General features: G+C 44.7%; 1 protein-coding gene and 1 long non-coding RNA gene across 3 annotated transcripts in view; one reads left to right on the forward strand and one right to left on the reverse strand.

Moving 5' to 3' along the window:
- Window positions 1–3,946, forward strand: part of LOC108513120 (uncharacterized) — a 130,530-nt gene extending 126,584 nt beyond the window's left edge. The window contains exon 3 of the long non-coding RNA XR_001880794.1: window positions 2,378–3,946. This is a non-coding gene — a long non-coding RNA (uncharacterized LOC108513120). The remainder of the gene's footprint in view (window positions 1–2,377) is intronic.
- The window catches only part of MYRIP (myosin VIIA and Rab interacting protein), a 411,738-nt gene that overhangs the window by 80,071 nt on the left and 314,698 nt on the right, over window positions 1–16,969 (reverse strand). For both annotated transcript variants that reach the window (XM_017848758.1, XM_017848757.1), the window contains exons 5-8: window positions 14,329–14,409; window positions 10,190–10,287; window positions 9,893–9,973; window positions 7,042–7,185 (exon numbers count right to left, since the gene is read on the reverse strand). In XM_017848758.1, the coding sequence (XP_017704247.1) occupies window positions 7,042–7,185; window positions 9,893–9,973; window positions 10,190–10,287; window positions 14,329–14,409 (404 nt within the window). The remainder of the gene's footprint in view (window positions 1–7,041; window positions 7,186–9,892; window positions 9,974–10,189; window positions 10,288–14,328; window positions 14,410–16,969) is intronic.

The following is a 16,969-nucleotide window of genomic DNA, read 5'->3' on the forward strand; positions in this document are numbered from 1 at the left end:
CACGCACATTGGCAGCTCAAATTCCTTACCCTCTGCAAATGTCCTCAAATAACTACAAAAGTGCCGTGAGTATTGATTTTGGGGTTTCAAATAAATTTTAGCAACTAGGTGAGTTCACAAATATAGAATCTGTGAATAATGAAAATCAATTATAAACATGAAATCCACTTTTTTTTTTTTGAGATGGAGTTTCGCTCTTGTTGCCCAGACTGCAGTGCAATGGTGTGATCTTGGCTCACCGCAACCTCCGCCTCCTGGGTTCAAGCAAATCTCCTACCTCAGCCTCCCTAGTAGCTGGGATTACAGGTGCCCACCACCACACCCAGCTAATTTTTTGTATTTTTAGTAGAGACAGGGTTTCACTATGTTGGTCAGGCTGATCTTGAACTCCTGACCTCAGGTGATCCACCCGCCTCAGCCTCCCAAAATGCTGGGATTACAGGCGTGAGCCACCATGCCCAGCCCACCCAGCTAATTTCTATTTTTATTTTTTGTAGAGATGGGGTCTCACTGTATTGCCCAGGCTGGTCTCGAATTCCTAGCCTCAAATGATCCTCTCACCTCAGCCTCCCAAAGTGCCAGGATTACAGTACCTGGCCTTGTATTTCTGCTTTTATGCCATTTGTTCATCTCTTGTTCTTTATCTAAATCCCTAGACCAGTGCCGTGCAAATACAACTTGATGGATGATGGAAATGTTCTACATCTGCACCGTCTAACATAGTCACCACCAGGCACTGGTGCACCTGAGCACTTGAAATGTGGCCAGTGTGACCAAAGAACTAGATTTTTAGTTTTATTTAATTTAAATTAAAATAGTCACTTGTGGCTTTTAGCCACCATACTGAACAGTGCAGCCTCAGAACCTCTCAGCTGAAAGGGACCATGGAGATCACTGAACTACTGATCTCATTTTAGAGAGGAAGAAGCTTGACCAACAGCTTTGGAGCAGGAAAGAGATACTCAAATTCTGGCCCCACTTCTTACTACCTGTATGACTTTAGGCAAGTTATGTTAATGCTTTAGCCTCAGTTTCTTCATCCATAAAATTGGTCTAATAATATATGTCCTTATGTTGTGGCCAGGATTAAAAGAAATCACATGTGATGTGCAAACATAGTGCATGGTCCTCAACCAATGGTTGTTTCTCACATTCCTTGCCTCAGCAGCAGCTGCACATCCCCAGGAGGCACTAATAGCATTGTATTCCATATGAATGGGGGTTCCCAGAGGTGTGCCATACAGTGGCTTTGGCCAGGGTCAGTCCCTTTTGGGTCCTAACTCTTGGACCTGAAATTAACTCTTGGACTTAAGTCCTAGACCAGTGGTCTGAAATTTGGGTTCACTCTCCTGGCGCAGGCTTTTTCATCATAGGATATTAGGGCCAGGTAAAGGAGTGGCTTAGCCTACATGAGTCTGCCCAGCCACGCTGTATACAGCATTTGAGAAAGCTGACCCTGTCTACCATATGTGTCACCCCTGGTGGGCACCAGGCTGGCCCTGCTATGGTAGTGGTGAGAGGGTTCCTGCCCAAGGGAAGTCAGGCCAGTGCCATCGGGGGGCAAGACATGGGGAACCACACCCAATGGGAGTCTGAGAATGGGAAGGGAGGGCAGCAGGACAGAGACAAGGACAAAAGGAGGGAGGGATAAAGAGAAGTGGGAATAAGGTCAGGGGAGGATCCAGGTCATTTCCTGTCATTGCTGTTGGGATATCTGGCTCATCTTCCTGAACTGGCCAGTGTGGGTTCTGTGAATCACCTCAGCTTGTCCTCTTAAATGTAGATGACTGAAGCCCAATGGGGACAGATGAGTATCTGTTTCACCACTTCAAGTATTGGTGGCGTTCAGGCTAGGACTTAGTATAGGCTTTTCTAAATAAGCCAATGAATTAAGACTTAATGCATTCTTATCACCACAGTTGGGACAGTGCAAGCTCTCCATCCCAATAATTTTTTTTTTTTTTTTTTTTTTTGAGACAGAGTCTTGCTCTGTCGCCCAGGCTGGAGTGCAGTGGCGCGATCTCCACCTCCCGGGTTCACACCATTCTCCTCCCTCTGCCTCCCGAGTAGCTGGGACTACAGGTGCCCACCACTATGCTCGGCTAATTTTTTGTATTTTTAATAGAGATGGGGTTATACCGTGTTAGCCAGAATGGTCTCAATCTCCTGACCTTGTGATCCACCCGCCTTGACCTCCCAAAGCACTGGGATTATAGGCATGAGCCACTGCACCTGGCCTCCAATAACATTTTTTAAAAGCTCTAATCACAGTGCTTGTCTTTAAACCAAGTCAGGTACTAACAATGATGATTTATGAGGGTATGGATCCCAGTGTTTTTGCTGGGACCTTAATTAGTACACTCTTCCTCCTCCATAGGTATCCTGGAAACCTGAAGGAAAGGTTCAAGTCCAGGTCTCCATTACAGCCCCGCTAACAGACTTGTTCTGCCATCAACTGCCATGGACCTGTACTGCAAGATGCCTACTACACACCCGGTGCTGAGCTGTGGAAAATCCAGAACACATGTGACCACAGACAATCGTGAAGGGGCTGATAATAGTGGCTTCTCAAGGGAAAATTATGTCCGGGACCTAGCTGAGTGCATAGCAGATTTCTCTTTACTCTCAGATTCAGGCTTCTTTGCTTGGGGCAGCTCCCCATGAGTGTGAGTATGAACGGGGGGAAGACAGAGCATATACTTCTTCCTTCCTGATACTGCTAACAAAAAGTATGCTGTTTACATATTGAAAATCACGGGATGGTGTGAACTCACAGGGAGAGGACAGGAGGGAGTCTCCTTGATCAAATGTCTAAGATAAAGATGAAAGTTGCAGTAACAAAGAGCCAGCTGATAACCTTGTTCCTCCTGTAAGGTGCCTGCACCCCTGCCAGGCATATGATCTGGGTGGTTACACTGTTATGCCAAGAGAGGTGCTTACCCAAGGGTATGTGTCAGTATCCTTGATGGTGCTTTCCCAAACTACAGCCACACAGTTCTCTCCCACCTCCCTCCCTAAAAGGTGGATTCAAGCTGGGGGAAGGTGGACATATCTTGCGAAGTATTGCATATGGAAATTCAAAAGATATGTTACATTCAGGGAGGGGCTTCCATTAGGCCCCATTTTATATAAAATCTCAAAATAAATAATATTCCTCTATTTGCTTCAAAAAAACAAATGCTTAAGTTCTCTTTACATTGATGTCAAAGCATAGCCATGAGTTATGCTGTGCAGGAGGCAGGCGTTTGGCAAGACAGATTTTTTTCTGACAAAACAAATAAAATCCTGAGAGGTATTTGTTTTAGTAAACCAAAGGGAAATCCCATGAGACTCTGGCTTGTGCCTCTAAATGTCTTCCTCAGTGAAAACAGCCAGTGGCCACGCCTGTATCCTGGGTGGACTGAGTTCATTCCAGTGAGTTGATGAGCCAAGCGGGAGATTCCCCTTGGGAAGAGTCATGGTTGTTTATTTGAAGCTGCCTTCAGCCAATGCTTGGCTGAGGAGTGTGGATGAAATGCCTCTGCTGTCCTGCTGCTGAAACGGGAACGCTATTGGCTGTCATCACTGTTGTGCCCACCGTTTTGGCTTATGATACAAGAGCCCACTGTCCTACATCTCTAATGATACACAGAGCATCTCTGGTCTCTAGGAGGTGGGAGGGGCACTATTTCCAGTTTTAACCATATGCATGACAAGGAGATCCAGCGACCATCTGGTGGGGAAGCAGGCATTCCATCTCTGGAGCTTCCCAAGGAAACAGGAGACAACAGAGTGTAGGAAATGCTCAGAACCAGGAGTCCTGCAACCACTTAGTTCCAGTGGCTTGGGGTAGCTATGATTCAGTTTACTCCTTTGTAAAATGGGGATAATGCAGGGTGCTCACATGTGGAGCTAAGGAAACAATGTGTGAAAGCCCGTTGCATATATAAAATTTATATAAAGAAAAGGCATTGTTCCTGTGTTATTACTATAGATACCTGACTATCACTCCATTATTAACATTACTATTCAAGCTTTCTGTGATGACTCCCTTCCCATGCCTCTCTGTTCACGGCATTTATGTGAGAATTTTAGTTACTGTGCAGAACTGCAGTCACCTGATGCTAATAGGAAAAATCAGGAAAGGTCTGTTTCTGGGGAGTGAGGTCTTTTTAGTGCAAGGGGAAATGAGACAGGGTCAGAGAAAGAGCTTTCAGCTTCTGATAAAGGAAGGAGACAGCCCCAAGATGCAGTGAGTGGATGGAAATGTTCTAATGGGTGAGTTGATATCTTAGAAGAGAAGCAAGCTGGTGCCATCTGGCTGTGTGTGGGAAGGAAGGGGAGAGGGCACTGGTGAGGACCCACAGTGGGGTTGGGCTGGTGGCAGCAGGTGGTCTGGGAATTGGAGCAGGTGAGTAAGTGACATGCCAACAGCTCTGCTCTCTGGGCCTGGAGCCTTGCTGTCCAAAACACAGTGAAGTACAGCTCATAACTCATAGCGAATACCTTGAAGATACAGTCACCCTTATTTCAAAACGTAGAAATAAGTTAATAATAGAGCAATAACTATGTCCACGTCTCATTTAGTCACCTGCCACTGCCACTGTGCCCCTTACCCCATTTTCTAGCCACATAACCACTATTCTATTTCTTGAACATGCCAAGTTCCTTCCTGCTCAGAGCCTCCATACACATCATTCCCCCTGGAGTAGTGCCCTTCCTCTTACTGCTCCCAGACCTCTCATCTTTCAAGTCTTGGTTTCATGTCATCTTCTAAAAATGGTTTTCCTTGACAGCTCCCTAACCAAGCATCCACCTGTCCCCAGCACTCCCTCCCCTCCATCCCCTTGATGACAATTCCTGAAATACATACCCCTGTGTTTTTTGCTGTTGTTGTTATTTACTTGTTTATGGCACTCCCCATGTTTCACCATTAGATGGTGGAGTCTGCTGTATCTGCAGAGACCACTGTCTCTGTAGCACTGATATGGTCTGGCGGGGCCCCACCCAAAACTTGTCTTGAATTGTAGCTTCCATAATTCCCACATGTCGTGGGAGGGACCTGATGGAAGGTAATTGAATCATGGGGGCAGGTCTTTCCCATGTTGTTCTTATGACAGTGAATAAGTCTCATGAGATCTGATGGTTTTATAAAGGGGAGTTCCCCTGCACACGCTCTCTTGCCTGCCACCACATAAGATGTGACTTTGTTCCTCCTTCACTTTCCACCATGATTGTGTGGCCTCCCCAGTCATGTGGAACCGTGAGTCAAACCTCTTTCCTTTATAAATTACCCAGTATTGCGTACGTCTTTATTAGCAGCACGAGAACAAACTAATACAAGCACCTAGCACAGTACCTTGCACATAGTGGAAGCTCAATAAAGACTGTGTTGGCCACACAAGGAATCCTCAGAGCCATCCTTTAGGGCAGGTCTTATTATTTCCATTTTACAGACAGGAAACTAAACAGTTGTTCAAGGTCTCATACCTAGTCAAGGGCAAGTCCAGAATCCTACCCCAGGAGTGGCAGAGACAGAGCCCAAGCTCTCTGTTCTTGCCTCTGACTCATTGACTCATGGTTGAGTCTGGGGTGCTGTGGGAATTTCCACTTTCTGGAACTCCTCAAGACTTGATACTTTGAGTTCGCAGAAAATATTTCAGAAAGACCCCAAATGCAAGGTGATGTCATGCCTGCAGCCTGAGCCCAGGAACTGCAGCTCTGATTTTGTGACCAGTCTGAGTGACAGGCTATTTGAAGGACTTTTGCTCCCCTGCTCCATCTGGTAGGATCCCTTTCCACTCCTTGCTGGAAAGGCCCCTTGTCTGAATTCCAAATCCATTTCCATTCTTAATCTTTCAACTCAGCACCCAATGATGAACTGTCTCCCATTATCTCTCTCTTTTTTTTTTTTTTTACCAGCCTTACCCGTGTGCCCTCCTGCCTTGCTAACCAGATTATAAAGCTCTGGAGGGTGGGCATGGAGTCTTCTATTTGTTTTGTTCTCCTTGGTGCTAAGTATACGCATGACAGCAGCAGTAAAACAAGCTGACAGCATGTTGACAAAGAAAGGTTCTGCTGATAAATCAATGAAGTTTAATCTCTGATAAAGCCATAAAGATACTCCTTTTAACCCCTGTGCATCTGGCAGTTGGTGAGGACAAGGGAGTTTATGTAGGTGACCTATGCTGATCCCTTGTGGACTGCAAGTCTACCATATGCTGCTTTGCACACCCTTGTGTTAATCTGCTCATGCAGGGATGAATGCCACTAGACCCCCAGTCTAGGCCAGATCCCTGGCCTTGCCTTTCCCATGCCTAACTTCCAATTTTGAAGTGAACCTGTGTGCTGCCGTGTCCCAAACTGTGAGCACCTATATCTAGCAGAACCAGAGACCTACTGGCCAGTCCCTCAGTTTCTTGCAGAACCTACCCCACCCAGCTCCTTCCCCAGTGCTTTGCACATTCTCAACTGGGCTTACTCAAACCAGTAACAACGGATGTGACAGGCTCAGCAACTCCACTGCAGACAGGAGCAGCACCAAACCCTGGGGTCGTGGGAAGACCACTGAGCTCTGTGACTCAAGGTGACAGACAGAAAGGTTGGCTCCACACTGTGACTTCCTGTGTCCAGATGTGACCATTTTGGTGGTTGAAATAGCAGTGGCAATTTTCTCGTGGTCACTTTTCAGTTTCAATAAAGCAAGCAATCTAGGTTATAAGAATACACATGGTCCTTATAAAGTTATTTCCCCCCACTGGACTCAGTACTAATTCTTCTCAGAATGAAAAAAAAATGCAGCCTATCAGCATTTGTATTTTTCCTAAATTGGTCTCTGTGTAAAATCTATTTCTATAATTGTCAATAGACTGTTTGTGTTTTTCTCTCCTCTCTTACCCCTCCTGGCCCCTGACTCACACTCACTTTCTCTTTCAATTTCGCTCCCCATCCTTTTGAAATTTTTACCCTGGCCAGTGGCCACCTGATTCAACTACAGACGGTTACATGTGTGCCCCAGACTTGTACATGTGGAGGATAGGCCAGCACTGCTTGGGGACTCACCCAGAGGGCAGCAGGAGTGCGGTGGCCTCCAGGTGATGCTGAGGTCCCTTCATCTGCCACTTTTGTGCTGCCACTCTGGGGATGTGGCCATCCTGGCTCTTCTTCCACTTGCTGCTCACTTTTGCTCTTCTGTTTTCGTATAATCTGGGGAGGGGAGGACAAAAAAGGGGCAAGTTATTAGAGAGGCCTCCTGATGCTATCTGGGGTAACTGGGACCATCTTTGGAATATTTTTCAGCCACTTGCAAGCTTAATGTCAACAGAACACTAGGCTGTTTCAGATCTGCTCTATGAGAAACCAGTACAACTATAGCCTTGAGCATACTAAGCATTCTACAGTTTGCAAATAATCCTTTTATGATGTTAACAGCTTCTTCTATTTATTAAGTGCCTAGCATGTGTCAGACCTCACGTTAGGTATTGTGTAAGCTCTACGTCACTTAATTCTAGAAGGTACATACTGTAATTCTTTCCATTTTTATAGATGAGGACACAGGCTCAGAGACACTAAGTTATTGGATAAGGCTACACAGCTCATAAATGGTGGAGCTGGATTTCAAACCCAGAGCCTCTGGTTGTAAGTCCTGACTTTAGGAAGCATCTGGAAGCCCTCTCAAGGGGTAGACACCAAGAGTCACCAGAATGGCTCCAGATCCAGCTCATTTGCACAGTCATTTGGACCTAGTGAGTCTATCTGTACCAAGGTCTCTGGGCTTTCAACTTCCTATAGGCAGGAAGCAGTCAAGAAATGTGCTAAGCCACCAAGATGGGCATATTCTTCAATGTTCCTTTAGGCCAGACAGGAGGATAAAAAGGAAGGCTGAGAGCCCAGAGAACAATGAACTGAGGTGCCATCTCCCCTGCAGGGTGGGGACCCAGCCATGTTGCCCAGCAGGATTTCAGAATTGCTGAGGACCAGTGACCCCCAGTGCCTCCCATTCTTCCCCTCTGCAGGTGGGTGGGGCCAGTGCTGTCTCCTTGTCCCTCTTCAAACATTGCATGTTGGGTATATGGGGGGAGATCATTCGTTTGCTTAGTTTACAGATCTCCAGCTAAAAAGGAGCTAAAATTGGATCAAATGTACTTTGAATTGTGATTGGATGAGACATTTGTGGGTCTTTGGGTGTGGTGAGTCTACTTGGCATATGGAAGGGATGTGAATTATTATGACCAAAAGGGAAGACTGAAGTTTTTCAACACTTCCTGCATACAGCACTTTGTAGTGTGACTCTGCAGACCCTCCTAGTATAGGGAGATTCTACGTCCCAGCCCTTGGCTTTGGGCTCGATGTGTGACTTGCTCTGGCCAATGAGATGAGAGGAGGGAGTCAGTAACTGTAAGCCAGAGCTAAGCCTCGGCCTTAATAAGCACTGTGTGTGCGTCCTCTTGCTGGCTTGTGCTCCTGTCATGGCCACAGGCAGCTGATGTGCCCTCAGCTGGGACCCAAAGTGAACATGCTGCAGCCGACTTTGTCCCAACCCACAGCTTAAAGTGCAGCCACTGCAGATGTGTGAGCAAGAAGTAAATTGTGGCATAACAAAACACATATACAGATAGTCCTTGACTTAAGATTTTTGGACTTTACGATGGTGGGAAAGCGCTGTGTATTCAGGACAGCATTCCATAAATGATATGAGCTATTAAACACTATTATAAAATAGGCTTTGAGTTAGATGATTCTGAACAGTTATAGGCTAATGCAAGTTCTGAGTACGTCTACGATAGGCTAGGCTAAGCTAGGATATATTGAGAGTATGTTAGGTGTATTGAATGCATTTTGACTTCTGATACTTTCAGCTTAGGATGGGGTTACTATCTGGACTTAACCCCATCCACTGTAAGTTCAGGGGTGTCTGTATTTGGTCTTTGTCCCCATTTCCTGGCACAGTTTCAAAAAACATTCGCAATTATTCGAGTGTTAGGAGTGTCTTTGTTACACTAACCAGGTGATTCAAGGTGAGAGCCCTAGGTAACTTCAGGATGGCGGCAGGTTGCCAGAAAAGCCAACTATAGTGCATGATTAGAGGGCTGGGAGCAGAAAGACTAGAGAGTGCGTTCAATCAGGTAATCAATCATTTAATCAATCATGCCTACATACTGAAACCTGGCTAAAAACTCTGATGCAACAAGGCACAGAAACCTTCCTAGCTGGTGCATACATCAATGTGTTGGTAGAGTGATGTTCACAGAGAGGGCATGAGAGCTCTGTACATCCTGTCCCCAGACCCTGCTGCTCTGTGTATCTCTTCATCCGGCTGTTCACCTGTACCCTTTATTTTAAACTGGTAATGGTAAGTAAAGCAGTTTCCTGAGTTCTGTGAGTTCTAGCAAATCATTGAATTGAGGGTCCAGGGTCGTGGAAACTCCCAAATTTGTAGCAGGCTAAGGAGAAGTGTGGTGGCTTGGGGATACTTGAAACTTGTGGCTGGTGTCTGAAGTAGTGGCAGTCTTGTGGGACTGGGCCCTTAATTTGTGGGGTCTGCACTAACTGCAGGAAGAAGTTAGTATCTGAATGGAATTTCACTTCTCAGTTGGTGTTGGAGAATTAGTTATGGAAGACAGAAAGATCCTTGTCAAAAGCCACAGAGTTTTGGGGTGGTTGGTTTCTCAGAAGTCATTGACAGGTACACTGTGCAAGGGACAGCATAGGGCACGGAGCTAGCAGGAGTGACTGCAGAGCAGTGCAATACATTCCCTCTGCATGGGTCCCCAGGGCACAAAAGGCTAAAGTGAGAAGGCACAGAAGATACAGTACCAGAGACACTCCCCATGTTTCATCTGCTACTTGCCAGAGCCCCTACTCCGGGCCCTGCCAGGAAACTGCAGCCATCCCACTGCCAGGGCCCATCTACCTTCTGCAAGATTGTCGTGGCCAATTCCTCAGTTAGCTCCTCCTTGTGGTCCCGCAGGTAACTGGCTTCGTTTTGCTTGTCCTGCGGAGGGAAGAGAATGGCTGTGTGCTGTGGGTGGACTTGGGTTGACTCAGCAATCACTTTGCAAGGAGAATCCTGACCACAAAAGCAGAGGGAGGGCCCTGCTCTAGTCAGAGCTGCTGAGACACTGATTTCCTGACAACCTGTACTTTCTCCTAGCAGCCAGGACCCCAACCCACACCTCCCCCCTGCAGAGAGGAGCAGGAGGGGTCCTACCAGGCTGTCCCCATATGCTTCTGCTTTGGAAATTGCTTCCTCAATGGCCTCTTCAGCCACCCGTAGGGCCACAGCCAAGGTGTCCATCACACTATGTCCTAGACAGGAAACAGAACAAAGAGCATTTCTAAAAGGGAATGATGAGTAAAACGATTGTTCAAGTTCTTCTGCTTAAATTCTTCAAGGGCTCTGGGATAAGTTCTAAGCTGCTTACCACAGTGCACAAAGCCCTCGCCCTTTCCACCTGCCTCACAACTGCCTCCCATGCATCATTCACATCCCGAGCCCCATATGCAACAAATTATTTGATTATTTCATGCCTGCTGTCTCATTCCTCCTCCCTCCTAGTCTCGTGCTCCATAACTGAGCTGGTTCTCATGGACCCCAAGGCTTGGCCCAAAAATTCCTCCTCTAACAAATCTTCTCAAATCCCTTTAGCCCCACCCTTTGCTTGAGGTCTGTTCCAGGTTCTGGGCTTGCTTTCATCATCCAGAAAGGCTCCATGCCCCTGGCCCCTTCCCACAGGTCACTTTCAGAGAGCAAGAATTGATCATATTCATTGTTGTATGAATATGATCATACAAAAATGAAGCACTGGTCCAAGCACACAGAGTGGCTTAAAGATGACTGAACAAAAGGGCTTAATATAAGGAAATAATGGCTCTTCATCCACTTTCTCAGATAAAGATTATGCTTTATTTTGTCCATATAATGTATTATTGTGATGATGGGGAAAATGTTATTAAATGTACTAAGGACATTGGGCTGTGCATATGACTTAGTGCAAATATAAACTCTATGGTATAATTTTTTAGACTATCAACCAGTATTAACAACACTGGCCAACCTCACAGAGCTCAGCCACATGGCAGGCCCCAGGCCCAGAGTTTCACATACATGATCACAGTTAATTCTGTCAAAAATCCAGTGGTAAGTAGGTGCCATATAGGTACAATTTTACAGATGGTAAATTTCAAGCACAGAGTGGTTAAATAACTCACCCAAGGTACACAGCAAGACAATTAGGCTAAGATTTGAATCCAGTTGGATTCCAATTCCTTTGAATTTGAATTTGGATTCCATTCCAAATTCCTTCCAATTCAAAGCCCTTGATTTTAATCACAAAACTGACACGAATACAAGCTAACATGATTTAAAAATATCGTGCTACCATATTTTTAGTGGACTTTTTTTTTAAGATATGGCAACAAATGAGAGAAAGTAAAGGACTTCCCCAAGTGAAGAATTCTTTTGGAGCTAAGTGCTGGGAAAATTCTGTTTCCCTTGAGATCCTAGATTTCAGCTTCTTACTTGTGAGAATTTCTATCATCCTTCTCTTAGTTTTCCCTAGAAGTCCAAGTCACATCACATACAGGAATGTAGGTCAGCAAGAACTGGGTACCTGGGTCTCCTTTTCCCCAATTTCAACCTCCTGTTTCCATCTATAATCTTCCTACTCATATATTATTTAACACATGCAAATCTCCTGTAAGCTGTTGAAAATTCTTTGTTGAATGAGACAGGGTGTCAATTCATTAATTACTCAATTAAAAAATAATTCAAGCTTCTTAGACTCTTAAGGACACAAATGTAGACAGAAAGTATAATTTGGCAAACATAATAAAGTCTCTAAACAATCCACTTAAGGTCAAAGTGATCTAGCTAGCTGATGAGTATGTCACAAGCCAGCTATGACAGTCATGATACAGCCACATAGGGGCAGCTCGGCCCATGGCTCTGCACACCACCAGGTGGCACAGTCTTTCCAATGTTTTGATAACTAGAGCCTACACAATATAAATTGTCATCACACACACTAAGAGTTCCCTGGTGGTAGACACTGTATCTCCCCTCTCTCTTCTTCAAGATAGTCACCAATGTATTTTTCACAGAAAATAGTACAAATTTTTGTTGAATCAAACAAATGTTTACTGAGTACCGTTTGTGTGCTAGGCTCTGTGATGGCCCCAGTGACAACCTGATGGACAAGCTGAGTCCATGCTTTCATGTACCTTCCAAGATATTGGGTGATTAGACATATAAGTAACCACTAAGAGACATGCATAACTATCTGTGTAGACTCCTGGAAGGTAGGCACCTGGAACTGTAACTAGGAAGGCTTTGGATGCTATGATTATAATTCTTAGATGAAAGTGATGTGGAACACTGGGTAAAAAGTGAAGGTTCAGGTCAGTGTTTCGGAGAGAAAGGTTGGCAAGCGTTGGGGGTAAGATTAAGAAGGTAAAGTGGCCAAAGTTCAGAAGACCAGCTAGATGGTGGGATGGTCAATGTGTCAATGTGGCTAGGGTATAGTACCCAGTTATTTAATCAAACACTAGTCCAGGTGTTACCGTGAAGTTAATCTTTAGATGTGGTTAACATCTACAATCAGTTGACTTCATGTAAGAGTTGCCCTCCACAATGTGGGTGTGTCTTATTCAATCCTTTGGAAGGCCTTAAGAGCAAAAACTGAAGTTTCCTAGAGGAGAAATTCAGCTTGAAGACTGAAGCAGCAACTCCTGTCTGAGTTTTCAACCTGCTGGCCTACCCTGTATGTTTGGGGCTTGCCAGTCCCCTGCAACTGCATGAACCAATTCTTTAAAAGGAATCTCTGTGTGTGTGTGTGCATGTACATACATATATATTTAGTGTATTGGAGAACCCTGCTGATACAGATGGCCACTGAAATTAACACTAATACCGGAGAGTTTCGGGCAGAGAGGTATGAAGGATAGGGGTTTAGAATGGAGAGAAAAGGGTAAGATTGAAAACAGAGCTGACAAGTACTTTTGTAGCTTGGGGGAAATGAGGAGAGGGACTGAAGGAAACATATCTCTCACTGGTGGACCTAAGTGGCTAAAGAACTTGACTAGGACAAGTTGGGGTTAAGAATCCTATAGGATCTTCAGGTGCTAATGGCCAAGCATTAGAAATCTGAGCCTAGAACTCTGGGATGAAATCAAGGTTGGGCATTTCTGGCTCAGCAGCAAATAGAGGTGCACTTGAGGTGGTACAATGGTGTGTGCTAACCTATGGAGAAGCTGCAGGTAATAAGGATAACAGCGGACAGAATTTTCATGAGAAGGCACCTGTATTAGGGTTCTTCAGAGAAACAGAACCAATAGGATATATATAGATATAAAATAGGAGATCTATGATGGGAATTGGCTCATGTGATTAAGGAGGCTGAGAAGTTCCATGATATGCTGTGTGCAAGCTGGAGACCCATAAGAGCAGTGGTATAATTCAGTCCAAATGTGAAGGGCTATGGAATGGGGGAGCTGCTGGTTTAAGTCCTGAGTTAGAAGGCCCAAGAATCAGAAGCTCTGATGTCTGAGGGCAGGTGAAGATGGATGTCCCAGCTTCAGAAAAGGGACAGTGAATTCACCTTTCCTCTGCATTTCAGTTCTATCTGGGCTTTCAATGGATTGGATGACACCTACTCATACTGATGAGGGCAGATCTTCTTTTCTCAGTCTATGATTCAAATGCTATTCTCTTCCAGAAATACCTTCACAGACAAACCTAGAAATAAAGTTTTACCAGCTATCTGGGCATCCCTTAGCCCCGTCAAGTTGACACACAAAATTGACCATCACAGCACCCAAAGAGAGAATAGAGGGTACAGATGAGCTGTAGGGGTCATAGGAGGAAGGCAATTCAGGGGGCACTGATTATCAATGTCCAGTACTTCAGACAAAGAATTGAAGTGATAAAGTTTTATTTGAAATTAGAAGTTTGTTTTGCTTTTAACCACTGCTCTAAGGGGGCAATTATATTGGTATAAAAAAGTAGAATTTAATCAGTAAATGATACCTTCTTTAAGGGAATATTTTAATATGAGATGCACAAGTGAGTGGGTTGATTGATATGTTCCAACTCCAGAAGAATATTTACTAGTTGACTGTAAAGTATCCATGGTTGGGCAATGAATGCTGTTCCCTTGGCCACACTTTGGATGGCCACATGATGGATTCATGCAATTGGCAATAATAAGTGACCCAGGGAGACTCACGCATAGTAGTAGATAGTTGCATCTGGGGTAACAATGCACCTGGAAGACCCTGGCAGTACCTGTACCTGTAGGTGTTTCTATTCCTCCAACTTCCCAGTAGCTGTAAACTCTTGAGCAAATTTACCTTCTGACTGCCTATAAAATGTTGAGTCACTGCCAGAAATGCTTCCTTCATTCTCCAGGTTTGACTCAAAAAGGCTTCCTCCTGGCAGGGTAGGGGTGGGAGAAGAGAATGAATATGATTATCAAAGGTCTTCAGTGAACACTGATGCACTGTGTCACTGAACTGGCAGACTGCTATTACACACTTGGGTTGTTAGCCTTGCAAATAGGTTTAGGGACTCATGAGTTCCCAGAATAATGCTAACATTTTTAACCCATTGCTTTTTTCTTCTCACACTGATTCCTGGTGCAGCATTGCTGCCAACCCCAACTTTCTTCCCGTACCTTCTTTGCAGGCAATATGGAGTCAAAGACAGAACAATAGACTAAAGTCTGAGAAATGTGAGGTCAATTCCTGGACCTGCAAATTACTGGTTGTGTGGCTTGGCATGGCTGCATCTAGAATTTATTCATTCATCCAGCAAATAGTCTATGAGCATCAGTAGGTGCCTGGCTTCAGCCTAGGTATTAGGGGCACACTGATGAGCAAAGCTAAACCTGCCCCCACCCCACCCTGACAAGCATGAGATTCTCATGTGGGAAATTCATTAATCAAATACTTATATAAATACATATAAAATTATAGATAGGTTAAGTGCTTTGATGTGATGGTTCACAGCCCAGTGAAAGTGTTCAGCAGGGAAGACGGACCTAAGCAGTGAAGAATCAGCCAAAGGGTGTAGGGAGTGGGAGAACATACAAGGCACAGCAAAGAGCTTGCACAGAGACCAGTCCTGGGAGGAAAGGGTATATCTGAAGGCCTAAAGGAGAGTCAGCGTGGCAGGGCTGCAGAGAGAAAAAGCAGCTCTGGTGAGGTGACCTGGGGACACAGGCCATGCAGGTCATGGTGGCCACATCAGTGTTTGGAGCTTTATCCCAACCACCATGTGAAGCCCTTAAAGGTTTCACAGAGACGACCTGGTAAGATCTGTGCCTCTACAAGTGCACTGTGGCTGCTGTGTGGAGAATAGCTTGGAAGGGGGAGAAGGTGAGTGTAGACTGAGGAAGGGCAGACAATGGAAGCCCTGAATGCAGCTCACTTTTTTAAGTTGACCTGTGATGGGAAAGAGGATGGCAGGACAATGAGTGGAGGAAAATGCAGTCAAGGAGGGGTTTAGAAAACAGGAGAGACTTGGGTGTGTTTATAAATCCCAGTAAAGACAGAGATTGAATAAGCAAGAAGTGACCCTTAGACTTTCCTGGAAGGTGAGAGGGATATCAAGATGCAAGACCAAGGGGAGCAGGAGGCAACAGAGAAGGCAGAAGCACTCCCACTGCAGCTGCATGCAGGGACAAGTCCCTGCCTGGCATGCCCTGTAGGCCATAGGAAGGAAGATTTGAGGTTGCCTGCTGAGAGGATGGGGAGGGCCATGGGAAACATAAGGGGAAGGGAGATGTGAAAAAGTCTTTGGAAGATTGACCTCACCAGAGGACAAGCCCTAGTTTTGCATGACTTTAAATCTTCTAGTAAAGCACTTCTCTTTCTGTTTCCCTTTTAAATTTGGAGGTGGGAGCATTGGTGTCATTTAGGATGATGTGATTTTCTTTCAAGGGCAGAAAGGGGCTGAATTGTTCTGGAAAGCATGGGCCAAGCAGCCAGAAGACATGAAGCCACTATTTTTCATGAGTTGGCGGAAACTCTAATTTCATGTGGCTCAGCATTTTTAAAAAACCACATTTGTCCATCAAATCCCGGATGAAGCAATAGACCTCTTTAAGAATCATGTCAAAATTAGATATAGAATGATAATAACAGCAAGGTTTATTTTTCCCATTTATTTATCTAACACTAAATAAAAGCATATATTATTTATCCAATTGTCTGAAGATTAAGTATATTAATAATGGCAACTTTTACCTTTTTCATGTAGTGCTTCTTTTAGGATAACTGTTAAAAATGTCATATTGTGTTCTCTGTTCTCACTTATAAATGGGAGCTGAACAGTGACAACACATGGACACAGCAGGGGGAACAATGCATACTGGGGCCTGTCAAGGTGGCAGGGGGAGGGAGAGCATCAGGATAAATAGCTAATACATGTGGGGCTTATACCTAGGTGGTCGGTTGATAGGTGCAGAAAACCACCATGGCATATGTTTACTTATGTAACAAACCTGCACGTCCCGCAGATGTATCCCGGAACTTAAAATAAAATTAAATTTAAAAAAAAAGTCATGCTGGGTCTATCAGAGAAGCCATGTGAGCACTCATTACCTTTGGACATTATTTTATTTATAAATGTATTTACTTATCTGACTTCTCCACTAGAGTTTTGGCTCTGAAATGGCAGGGTCTTGCTCATTTCTTCACTTCTAACATCTTAAGCCAGATGGGCACATAGTAGGTGTTCAGTAAATATTTGCTGAATAAATGAATACATCTTAGATTTGTCTGATAAAACAAATAAGAATTCTTCTAGGGCTAATCTGGCCACCTGCTGTGAGCTGCAAGAGAAGGAGTAAGGTTAGCTTGGGAGCACTGCTGAGGAACTGATGGCACTACAAGGTGTGTATGTGATGGGTGATATGTGAGATTGTGTGGATTGAAGCAATCTTCAATGAATTTATTTATTTATTTATTTATTTATTTATTTATTTATTTG

This window comes from Rhinopithecus bieti, unplaced genomic scaffold (genome assembly GCF_001698545.2).
Source record: "Rhinopithecus bieti isolate Rb0 unplaced genomic scaffold, ASM169854v2 scaffold_31446, whole genome shotgun sequence".
NCBI classification, from domain to species: domain Eukaryota; kingdom Metazoa; phylum Chordata; class Mammalia; order Primates; family Cercopithecidae; genus Rhinopithecus; species Rhinopithecus bieti.